The sequence below is a fragment of the Danio rerio genome, chromosome 18 (genome assembly GCF_049306965.1).
Source record: "Danio rerio strain Tuebingen ecotype United States chromosome 18, GRCz12tu, whole genome shotgun sequence".
In the NCBI taxonomy this organism is placed as follows: domain Eukaryota; kingdom Metazoa; phylum Chordata; class Actinopteri; order Cypriniformes; family Danionidae; genus Danio; species Danio rerio.
Window position 1 is genome coordinate 39,777,108 of NC_133193.1, and position 12,976 is coordinate 39,790,083.

General features: G+C 35.9%; 1 protein-coding gene and 1 long non-coding RNA gene across 2 annotated transcripts in view; one reads left to right on the top strand and one right to left on the bottom strand.

Moving 5' to 3' along the window:
* ttc9b (tetratricopeptide repeat domain 9B) overlaps positions 1 to 11,962 on the top strand; it is a 59,229-nt gene extending 47,267 nt beyond the window's left edge. The window contains exons 2-3 of the mRNA NM_001044905.2: positions 4,156 to 4,338; positions 11,408 to 11,962. Coding sequence (NP_001038370.1) covers positions 4,156 to 4,338; positions 11,408 to 11,502 — 278 coding nt within the window. The 3' untranslated portion in view covers positions 11,503 to 11,962. The remainder of the gene's footprint in view (positions 1 to 4,155; positions 4,339 to 11,407) is intronic.
* LOC141378755 (uncharacterized) lies at positions 6,895 to 11,409 on the bottom strand. The gene is made up of 3 exons (XR_012394067.1): positions 9,712 to 11,409; positions 7,049 to 8,254; positions 6,895 to 6,976 (listed from the first exon to the last, which is right to left on the bottom strand). It is a non-coding gene; the product is annotated as an uncharacterized lncRNA (long non-coding RNA).
* Positions 11,963 to 12,976: the final 1,014 nt, after the last annotated feature.

Here is a 12,976-nt window from a genome sequence, read left to right on the forward strand (position 1 = left end):
CTTCATTTTATCCAAACTAAAAGAAGATTTTTTTTTTCCCTTAGACAAAAAATATAATCATAATTACAATGAGGAATTGCCTTGCTTTGTCAAACAGCGCTTGGGAAATTAGTGAAAAATAATACAAAATTTGACAGACGGCTAATAATATTGTATTCAATTGGATATTCACACACTTTGACAATGGGCCGTCTTTTCATAGCAGGTGCTTAAGATTAATGTGAGAGATGATTTCATGATTCGAGAACTGTGCAGAAATGAGCATTTGCTAGAGCTTAAAAAATGAATTCAGTAGCAGGGTGTCCTAAATGTCTGAGCATATCAGACACTCGCCACATGCACACGCCACATCCAGTGAGCACGAATTGAAAATACAAAATTGTGTTTCCAGCCCCTGCCATCAGTGTCCAGCAATGTCATCTGCTGTTGGAATAAATAACCCTGATTGGACAAGGGCTTAACAAGACCACCAGCTGTCTAACAGGCACCGCAGTAATTCATTTGCATTGCAGATGTTATTTCAGGTCCAATGCATCTAATTAGCTGCAGCTTTTTTTAATCATAGACCTCTTATATTTAATGAATCCGATTCATATTATTTTTAGCAATATCTGATCTGCTTTTAACTACAACATCATACAACTGTTAAATTCATATTTTCAATATGATGCTTTACAATAATATATTTATGCATTTACAGTTAGGTTCATAAATATTAGGACATCAACACAATTCTAACATTTTTGTCTCTCTACATAAAGACAATCGAACTGAAATGAAACAAACAAGATGTGATTTAACCGCAAACTGTCAGCTTTATTTTAGGGGTATTTACATCCAAATTAGGTGAACGCTGTAGGATGTACAACAGTTTGCATATGCGCCTCCCACTTGTTAAGGGTCCAAAAGTAATTGGACAATTGTCTTCTATGCTGATCCATGGCCAGGTGTGTGTTATTCCCTCATTATCCCAATTACTATACGCAGATAAAAGGTCCAGAGTTCATTTTAAACCTGCTATTTGTAATCTGTTACTGTCAACTCTCAAGATGAGATCCAAAGAGCTGTCACTATCAGTCAAGCAAGCCATCAGGCTGAAAAAACAAAACAAGCTCATCAGAGAGAGAGAGAGCAAAAACATTAGGCAAAATGCTAGAATTGTGCCTACGTCCAAATATTTATGGGCGTAACTGTATATTAGTCAGTACCAACGCCAAAACTAGAGCTAATTTAACTAAACTTAAGATTACTGTCCAAAAACAGTACAATCAAATTATTATATGTTAGAGTAAAATATGAAATTCAATTTTAATAAAGAGGAAAAAATCATGAAACAGAAAATATATGTAAAATGTTGTTTTGCTGTTCCTCGTTTCAATTTAAATGTACAGTTCTCATCCTAATCATGTTCTGTGACACAACTCTTATTTTAATGAATTTATCTGTTTAATAAAACGGTTTGGTTTAAATGCACCAGACGTTATTGTCTATATGTGGATAACTATATAAATTTTTAAAGCATGGTGTACAAGGGCTGCACAATATATCATTTCAGCATCGATATCACAATGCGTGTGCCCGCAATAGTCACATTGCAGGATATGCAATGTTAAATTGGGATTATATTCAATCAACAAGTGAGAATAAATGTGATTTGTTGAGTCATTGCAAAGTATAACCATAACAGAGTGAAACTTTATCATTTGCATGTGTTATAAAGGCATTTCATGAAAGTGTAAAGCTTCCGGGCACAATTATGTAAAATATTTGTAACTTTAATGAAGAAAAAATTACCTGATTTATTAATAACATTAAGACTATACAGTGTTTTTTTTTTATATTACAATATTAAATGTCTCTATCTGAATACTGTTTGACTGTCTAGAAAACCATAAAAAACTGTTTATTTAACTTTTTCTTTTGCTCTATTGTAATTATTCTTTCAATTTTATTTTCATTTTTTCATCTAATGAAATCGTATTCATAAAATGTAATTATTTCAGAAAAAATATAGCTTAATGGGACTAATTATTTTGACCTTAAAATGGCTTTTAAGAAAATTAAAACTGCTTTTATTCTAGCCTAAATAAAGCAAACAAGACTTTCTCCAGAAGAAAAAATATTATCAGACATTATCTGAAAATTTACTTACTCTGTTCAACATCATTTGGGAAATATATATATATATATATATATATAAAAAAGAAACAATTTTGTCGGATTTTTTCAATATCATACAGCCCTAGGGTGTACTAATTTATGCTAGTAAAATGCTAGGGTGTACTATTATGCTAGGGTGTACTATATTTTCTTACATACAGTATTTATTAAAATATAAAAAAGAATAAGTGATCACGCTTAATGTTCTATTGTAAAGATTACTCCACAAAGTCATTTTGACCACACTTCCATTAAATTACTTTTAGCAGATAAAGCTTTAATCCGCACTCTCAAAAATGATTTCATCTGTAACCTTTTGTTTTGCCATTATCCAATAGTACAAAAAAAAAGAAAATGATGAAATCCTTGCAAAGAAATGGTCAAATCTCTTAGTGTTTTAAATGACATTGCCAAAGTATAAACACTCACCGGCCACGTTATTAGGTACACCTTACTAGTACTAAGTTGGATCCCCTTTTGCCTTCAGAACAGCCTTAATCCTTTCGTGGCATAGATTTAACGGTGCTGGAAATATTCCTCAGACAATTTGTACCATATTGACATGATAGCTTCACGCAGTTGCTGTAGATTTGTTAGCTGCACATCCATGATGTGAATCTCCTGTTCCACCACATCATAAAGGTGCTCTATTGGATTGAGAGCTGGTGGCTGTGGAGGCCATTTGAGTTCAGTGAACTCAATGTCAAGAAACCAGTCTGAGATGATTCACGCTTTATGACATGGTGCGTTCTCCTGCTGGAAGTTACCATCAGAAGATGGGTAGACTGTAGTCATAAAGGGATGGAAGTCAGCGACAATATTCAGGTAGGCACAATGCTCAATTGGTACTAATGGGCCTAAATTGTGCCAAGAAAATGTCCCCCACACCATTACAACACCACTACCAGCCTGAACCGTTGATACAAGGCAGGATGGAGCCATGCTTTCATGTTGTTGAGATGCTCTTCTGCATACCTCAATTGTAACGAGTGGTTATTTGAGCTACTGTTGCCTTTTTATCAGCTCAAACCAGTCTGGCTATTCTCCTCTGACCTCTGGCCTCAACAAGGCATTTGCGCCCACAAAACTGCTGCTCACTGGATATTTTCTCTTTTTCTCTGTAAACCCTAAAGCAGGTTGTGCATGAATATCCCAGTACATCAGCAGTTTCTGATGCCAGCAGTCTGTTTGGCACCAACAACCATGCCATGTTCAAAGTTACTTAAATCCCTTTTCTTCCCCATTCTGATGCTTGGTTTGAACTGCATGTAGACTTGACCATGTCTACATGCCTAAATGCATTGAGTTGCTGCCTTGTAGCTGATTAGAAATTTGTGTCAATGAGCAGTGGGACAGGTGTACCTAATAAAGTGGCCGGTAAATGTAAATTTAAAAATCTTTTGCTATTTAACTCATTTAATGCTACTCAAAATACAAACTTTTGGTTATCTTCTGTAAATCATGGTAAAAATGTTTGAGTTTTTATTATTTTTTGATCAAATAATAATCAAATCGAACAGAAAGCATTAAAGCTGTATTACACTGTTTCTGATTTGATCCTTGTGATACTCCTGCACATTTGCAGGGGCATCCTACATGTTTAAGCAGCAGCTTTAGATTAGTATGTGTCTCGTTTGGTTTATTTTCTCTTCAGACAGCAGATAAAACAATTACTTCATCTGTGTCATTGTGCCTAGAGTGGCTAAAAGATGCAATTAGACCTTCACTTTGTGCTAATGTGGTTATCTGAGACCAATAGCGTTAAAAACTGCTGCTCTCAGACCTTCAGTACAACTGATGACTGTGAGAAAAAAAACATACTGTCCTTTTTTTTCTTCTTTATCTTCCAGGCCATGCAGGGTTTTGTCGACTGTGTTGTACCAGTATTTTTGCGCCTTTCCTCCTAGCTGTTCATTGATTTATTCATTTTCATAGTTTGATTGTTTCGCCCTGTCCTTTTCGATCTACTAATTCTCTGCTTCTCTTTCTTTACAGCATGTTTGCTGCAGTCAGAGTTGGTGAATTATGAGCGGGTGAAGGAATATTGTTTGAAGGTCCTCGGACACCAGCAGGATCACTTTAAGGCCATGTATCGAGCTGGGATTGCCTTCTATCACCTGGGGGACTATGAGTGTGCCCTGCGTTACCTACGTGATGCCAAGTGCCGTGAACCCACAGGTGGGCTTAGTTTTTGCTTTTTTAAGTAACAAATATGCTAATGAGTCTCAAATCATTCCATCATCAACCAAATTTCATACTGAATCCATGTAGTGACTTATTACTACTTAAATTGTTTATTTTAGAGATTCACCAATATAAAAATTCTGCCTGATATTAATTAGTATTGTCATGTAATGGCTATTTTTTGTTTATCAAATAAAGCATACAATCAATTGTTTTAAAGAGGACCTATTGTGCCACTTTTTACAAGATCTCTGTCTCTGATGTGCTTAGAGTGTGCATGTGAAGTTTCAGCTCAAATTATGCCACAATTAACGTTTTATAACTCTTTGAATCTGCCCCTTTTAGACTTGATGCTAAATATGCTATTTTGGTGACTGTCGCTTTAAATTCAAATGAGACTGTGCTCCCAGCCTTCTGTTTAAAAGAGGGCGGAGCTACAAATGCCTTTGTGTCAGCGTAGAGGCAGATTCAAAAACAAGACTAACGTCCTTAGCTAACGAGGGAGAGATCACCAATTGAAAGGTATTCTCACTCTGATGACACATACAAACGGAGAAGGTCAGTCAAAGTGTTACAGACTGTTTTTATCAAGTTTGATCATAAACAATGAAAAATTAATAGATTTTTACCTTCATAGGCTGGCTATATTCACAGAATGTTGCCACACAACTGTGTTTAAACCCCTTATAAAAGTGATTTTTGTATAATAGTTCCTCTTTAAAAGCTTAATTGTGCAACAAACATCTAAAACTGACCTAAAAACATGGGGATGCTTGACTAGTTAAGGTTAAACGTTTTAACAGGCATTGTTTATTGCTGTTAGTATTTCTGAAAACTTAATATTAAATATGTTTTAGTTTTTATTTTACTGTTATTAATGTAATAGTACAGGGGTCCCTCGCTATAACGCGGTTCACCTTTCGCAGCCTCGCAGTTTTGCTGATTTTTTTAGTGCAATTTGACATGCTTATTTTTTATTTATTTTTTTACAGCGCATTGTGTTCTGCTTCTTGATTAGTGCATTGTTTTCTGCGTCTTGATTGGCTGTAGACCACTGTCAATCAATCTCATATGTGTCTCCTGTAGCTTGCCAAATTTAAATAAATCTCAGATTGCTAGCAGTGTAAGTTCCAACAAGGATGTAAAAAGGGTTGTAACTGTTCACAGCAAGACCATCGTAAAGGGGTTGACACTCTGGATGTGGCTCGCCACACAGTACCGTGCAGTTTAGAATTGTAAACAGGTTTATATCAGGGTATGCGCACCAGCGCCGCATATCATATTTCTGCTGCGCCATCTGAATAATTTCATTTTAAATAACACACGAATGTGCATGTCCAGTGTGTGTTATTTCCAACTGTCAAGTGTGTGGCACATCCGCAGTGCAACCCCCTTAAGAATGGGGTCTGTTTTAGTTTTGTGTATCAGTGACTGCAGGAAAAAAATTACGCTGGATGCCAACATTCATTTTCATTTCGGTTTAGTCCCTTTATTAATTTAATAATGTTTGCGTCTGACAACAGGTTTTCCTCTTTGGTTTATTTCTACATTACTGGACTTTCTTCTACGAAAGTTTGAACTTTGAGAGTGTTTAAACAAGAGAGAAAGGTGTGAAAATGTTGAAAAAGTGTATGAAGTGTGTAGTGAGGGGTTTTACAGCCTTAAAACATCTATAATAATTGTAAAAAAATAAAGCCTACTTTGCACTTTGCACATTTGACTACTTTGCACATTTAGAATGTAACTCCCGTGATATTCGAGGGATCACTGTAATCAGTTTAAACACTTCAACTTAACTGCTAAGATATAGCTTATTTTTTCTTAAATCTTGAAACTTTTTTTAAACTAAATTCACTAAATTTTGAGGATTTTATGCAGTACTAAAATGTGGAGTTTTTTTGTAATTCTGTGTTCGCGTTTTTAGGAGGCTAAAATGGTGGCTTGTTGATGCAATGGGACCTCTGAAGTTATTAACAATACTTTATTAATAGCCTAACTTTATTTTGCTAACTTGGATGAAAGGAAGAAAAAATATATATAAAATATATATAACAGTTGTTGGCTGAGTGGGATGAGGTTGAATCTTGAGAACCCAGTCAGTTGGATTCTGACTCTGGAGGCCCAAACGTGGTTGTATAAAGTCTATTAAGCTAATGTTACTAGATATAGCATAGCATCAGTGATATTATGTTTTTGCCATGGTTTCCAGGTTAAGGAACATTCCTGGAAAAGGGTGTATAACGGTGTTGAACAGTGCTTAAGATATGTTTTTTCGGTCACACATTACAATAAGGTTCATTAGTTAATGGTAATTAATGCATTTACTAACATAAACAAACAATGAACAATACATCTACTACTGTATTTGTTCATGTTAGTTAACGTTAGTTAATGAAAATACAGTAGTTCATTGTTAGTTCATGTTAACTTATGGTGCATTAACTAATGTTAACAAGTATGGACTTGGATAAATGCTATACATTTGTTGTTTATGATTAGTTCATGTTAGTAAATGCATTAACTAATGAACCTTATTGTAAAGTGTTACCGTTTTTTCTTGTTTGATGGATGTGTCAAAAATGACAGCTCAATCAGCATCAACATGCATATAAACCACAGGGAATTAAAGAGACTGTTCACTCAGTGGGTACAAGATCAAGTAAATTGTTTGCTACTGTGCTCTAGACACTGATTAATGTTACACTAACGTATATTGATATTTATGTATTATGTAGTAACACTTTCATCAATGTTTCAAGACTGTTCTGATTATACAATTAAAATATTATACAATTGTACAACAGTGATCAGTAATAAGTCTAATACTTTCAATAAAAATAATACGGTCATATAAATCATTACATAATCTCAGAGGTAATTGAATTATCCTCCACCAGAAATGTTCACTTTCATCCTTTTCATTATGATAATCAGTGTCCACTTCTCTTCACTTGATTGCGTTGTCCTTTTTTTGGATGGCATGGGCAGTGACTTTAATATTGAGTGAATTTTGCAGCGATTTCATTGGGCTTTAAAAATTCTTCAAAAAGCACATAGAGAGTGGCCTTCTCAGCTGTCAAAGGTGCTCAACACTCCACAATTTCCATTTAAAAACATTTAGCAAAGTTTTGTCAGGGGTGAATGCAGCCTATATGTTCAATTCAGAAACTGTTGTTATAAGCGACACTGGTGGTTATTCAGCGAACTGCAGCAAGCAAATTATGTGACTTAAACGGCACCTATTTTAACCCTTTTTCAAGATTTAATTTAACTGTAAAGTTTCACCTTAGCATACCCATCAGATTATTTATATAGTTACAAATCTGGGAAATTGGAGCCGTTAAACATTGTAGCAGTTTTTGTTGCCTGTGCCTTTAATGCGAAAGGTTTTCCCCACCCACCTTTCCCACATGCATGTCAGAGCAGTAGCCCATACGTAGACAAACAGCACAGTGACAGACAAAACTGAAGCAGATCCCCCTTACTACAGTAAGAACTTTCCCAACTGTAATTTGTTATATTTATTGTGGAGTTAATTCAAGCCTTTCTGCAACGATGAGTCACACACAATGTCGTTATAAAGTTAGCGCGCGTACACACACATGCTTTTTGGACTGTTTTTGTATGGCAAATTTGACCGGATACACGTTAATATTCACTGCTTTACGGACATCCGTTATGTTAATGTACAAAATAAACCTAATTAAAGTCCACAAACTGGGAGTGACACTATGCAGCTATGGTGATGAATTAAGAAACTATTACGTAGCTGTTTTAAAAACATTTTAAACTTATTCTTGATCACATCTGTTGATGATTGATGATCACAGAGAGCTGAACAGATCTTTTAAACCCAGTTACTTTGCGCATGTCCTGTCTTGTGGATATGATCATACATTATGCGTTACTACTAGGGTTGGGCATCTAAGCTATAATGCCGATCCGATACGCATCTCGATACAAAGAATACGATCCGATATATTAGCGATACATTTGTGACATATTGCGATGCAACACGATACGATTCACACCCATATCACGATACGATGCGATATTTCAGCACTAACTAATTAGATCAAGTTTATGAGATGATGTGAAAGAGGATGCTGTGCCATTGAATGAGTTTGATTATTTATAAACCAAGCAAAACCAAGACTTTTTTTTACAAACTGGCTCTTCTCTCAGAGCCAGAGTGTCAGTTTACAGTAGAGGGCCATTTTAGAACATACAGCACATAATATTTAAGTATTTTCAAGATAAACAGAATGTATAAGTGCAATATATATTAAAAATATATATATATATATTTGCACTCTTTCAACATAAAGGTTTACCATTGCACAACAAGAATTGTGATATAACTTTTCAACTATGAAAACAAGTTTTACAAAGATATTTTGCCACTGATTATTCAAAACTTAAGGTTGTGAACTAGCAGTGTTATGCTGCTTTGAAACATCACTGTCACTGTAAACAACAGGCTAATAAAAATATTAAAAAACAGCAATCTTCTTGCTGTGAGGTGGTCAAACTACCCACTGTGCCACCGTGACACCCATTATTTTTATCATTATTATTATTAATATTATTATTATTATTATAATTAAATAAAAATAAACAGGAGGAGGTGTTTAAAACCTTCGTTCTCTGTGACACTAGGCTGAATATCTTTGCAGATGAACAATGCAATAGCATTCGTTATTGGCGTAGAGCGCACAAAACTGTTGCGCACGGAAAAAAAAACTTGCAATGCTTTTCTCACCACTTTTGGAGCTGGTTGAAGCAGTGCGAAAGCCGGGGATGCAGAAACACTGGAAGATGCTTTCACAACAACACCGTGGCGCCGCTTCAAGTGAGATTTCAGATTAGTCATACTGCCCGCGTATTTTACAGACGCGCGGCACATTTTGCAAATTGCATCTGTCCTGTCATGTCGTCCATCCTTAAATCCATAATGTTGCTTGCCATACTTTAGATTTAAAACTCAGTGAGGAATAAAATGTTTGTTTTGCTTCTCGCGCTTTCTGAGGGCGCTCCACTAGCTTCATCTGCACACCTGATACACTGAGTTGTAGTGTAAGTGTACACAACCGCAAATCCTTTGCTAAGGCTTACTTTATGTAGGTCGATTAAATTATGCGCCAAAAACAGGTTGACAACACTTGTTAATAAATAAAAAATACATTCTATATTAAAAATATATGCTGTATCTCGGAAAAATCGATGCATCTCGCAAAAACCGATGCATCTCGATTTGCTTCCAAAATTTCATTCATCCTCTGCTGCTCAACCGATGCACTCGCATCGTGCACGCGCATGACCGCGTATCGATACATATCGATGAATCTTCCCATCCCTAGTTACTACAGAGACATGCTAATATGCATCTGTCAATCAATTCGGTGGGCGGGGAAACTGCACTCCTACATCACATTGTGGTGGGCCAAAAAATGGGAGGGATTTGGATCCTAAAAAAGAGACTTATAGTGTTTCTATCACTCCAATATGACAGTGATTAGCTTACAAAAGATGATTTCAGGGATTCTCAAACTATTTTATTCCGGGACCCATCTAGGCAAGTAATTCAATCTCAAGACCCACCATAATATTTTATCATGGAAAAATGGGTAAAAAAAATTTATCCATTCAAAGCAGTCCAAAATATATGGTGTGCGGCTTTTTGGATTTTGCGATTTGATATGCACAAAATGAGGCTCGAAGTTTTTTTTTTGTGGGATGCTGGCTGTAACTGTAACTGTTTGTTGAAAAAGATACTCTTCTTTTTTCAGAAGAGAACATGATCAACCTTTGATCAAGCCCCTGGATTATGATCAAGTCACGTCACATCACAGTAAATTCCACTGCTAGTGTAGCCATAAGAAACTAAATAGCTTTTTGATCGACTACTACAAGCTGGGAAAAGGTCAGATAAATATGCCAATGCAATTAACATTATTGTTGAATAGATCTAATATTTACAGATTTGCTTGAGAAAGGAATGATGGGGGTAGTTACATTACTATTACTATTTTCCATAACATCTATGCCCTTCCATAACATTAGCTGACGTTAAAACTAACAGATAGCACAATAGCTATTTATTGATTAGCAATCTGTCAACGTTGGTATGTAAAAAATATGGGACAACAAATAGCTTCAAATGATAGAATATATAGCAAACATTAGAAAATATTGACAATAAAATAAAAGGTTTAGCCTATTAAAATCAATGGCCTATCCAGAAATTAAATAAAGCTATAAAATCTATTTCACTTTTGATTGTATTTGCATATTGATTAAAGTTGCTATAGTTATTTAGTGAAGAGCAGCAAATGAATCTCTCGTGTTTTGTTTGATAACAGAGGTGTTCATGTACGAAGAGCACTGTTTGTGCTCATTTAAGAGAAAATTAGTAGTGTTTAAAATTAAACACGCAGGACGGAGCAAAAAAAAACAAAAAAAAAAAAAAACAATCCCTTACTGAGAGCTCCGCTCTGCGCGAGCTCTCCCGGCTAAACGCAGATTGCGAGAGCTCAAACGGAGCAGTGCTTGTAATGTCGAGCGAAAAAAAGGAAAAAGACAGCTGTGAAACATAACCAGCTTTGTCTTTTTGTAGGAAACACACTTTAGATATTTTTAGGGTAAGAGGTTTTTAAGTTATTGCCTGCAATTGTACTGGTTTTGATTCACCGCAATATAACTATAGCTGCAGCTATGTGACGTTCCGCGACCCACCTTTGTTTACTGTGCGACCCACTAGTGGGTCGCGACCCACAGTTTGAAAACCCCTGATTTACATCATAGGTGCCCTTTAGGGTTCTATATATTTACAGTGCAGTTATTAAAAAAATGTTTTACAGATAGGTAACCATCGACACTTCTAAAAGTGACATTCAAATTACTTTTATATAAACAACAAAATGCAAATAAATATGTTAAATTATTGGATATAACCTCTTCAATGTTGTTAAGAGCATTATAAACTCTTGTTTTTATTTATATTATTGACATGTTTAACTCCTGAGGCTAATCTATTTAATCTGTTTCATCCTCTTTCATCCAGACACAAACGTGTTGCGATACATCCAGCTGACGGAGATGAAGATGAGTAAGAGCGTTCAGCAGGTGCGTGAGAGTGGGAAAGAGTCATTGGGTTAATTCAGCCTGACGCCCATTCATGCCACGTCCAAACCTTGATAGAAACCCTCTCTCTTCAAATCTTTGCCCCTTTTTCCCCCGTTCTTTGGACAACAAGGCTCCGTGTGCTGCGTCGCTCTCTGAAAGTAACTGGAAACAGGCACACCAACAGCACAGACTTGCTCTGAGATCTATCTGTCCCTTTAAATCCAACGTCCCCGGTGCTTTTCTTTTCCCAGGTATTGAGAATCTGACTGACGAACGAAGAACACGGAAGCGGCGAAAGAAGAAACGCTGTATTATAATCATATAAACAATGGGGGTGTGACATTACAATTTAAAGCTACACGAGCGAAAAAGGATATTAAAAATGTGTGTATGTGTTTAAGGAAAAACATGGGTGGGTGTATTGAGTATGTAGGAAGAGAAATAGAGCGAAAGCACACGTATCAAAGCCACACGGCTATTTGAGTGTCGATAAGGGAGGCCAACCGTGACCTTTGAACTCCATTGAGAATCAGAGGAGATGCAATGTTTGACGCAAGATCTCGTTTAACTCGCCTGCCAATGCCTGTTACTTTCTCCTTTTCCTCTCTCTTCAATTTAGGCATATCTCTCGACTTATTTCTGAACTGTTTCAATTCAAGGGCTAATTCAAGTGTTTGTGATTTGTCCTTTGATATCAACTTTGTTTTTTCTTCTCAGTTTGGCTGTACTATAGTGGTTTCTCTTTACCTTTCTCAAAGGTATACAACATCCTCCGTACTAATGTTAGCAGGTGTTTTGTGAACCTTGTTGTCCAACTCCCTTGTACTGAACCGTCTCAAAGCCCCTGCCCCTTTAAGAAGATGATGTCACGATGGTTATGCTGCCTGGTGTAATACTATACCTAATGGAGCCATATTGAAAACTCTTATATTTCTACATGAAATGGGATCAGTTGTATTTGAGTGCTTGGTAGAGGTCTGCAAAGCTTATGAACTAGTATATCTACCCCAAAACACAGTGTTACAATACTGTAAGCTGTAACTAATGGGGAAATTGCTTTTTATTTTGACAACCATTAATGTTTTTATGAAAAGTGTTGAAGGGTTAGTTCAAGTCCCATGTTGTTTCAAACCCATAGAAGATATGTTCATCTCTAGAACACAAATTAGAATATTTTAATCAAAATTAAGTGATTTCTGTCCTCAGTTTAAAGCTAGCAAGAATGAGTGAGGTTTGGTTACGGCAGCTTTTTTTTGTTGTTCACTGATCAATGTTTACTATAAATGAGACTTAAAGCCAAAATCAATTCTATTCCTCATATAAAGCAACCCTGTAGAGCACTTGGATTAATTCACTCAAGAGTTGGATTAGTTCACATTTTCAAGAGTCACAGTTTTGGGTTTACTTTCAATCGATAGACAGAAATCTCAGTAACACTTTAGTTTAAGGACCAGTTCTCACTTTTAACTAGTGATCATTACCTTTGTTTTATTAAGATATTGGCTGT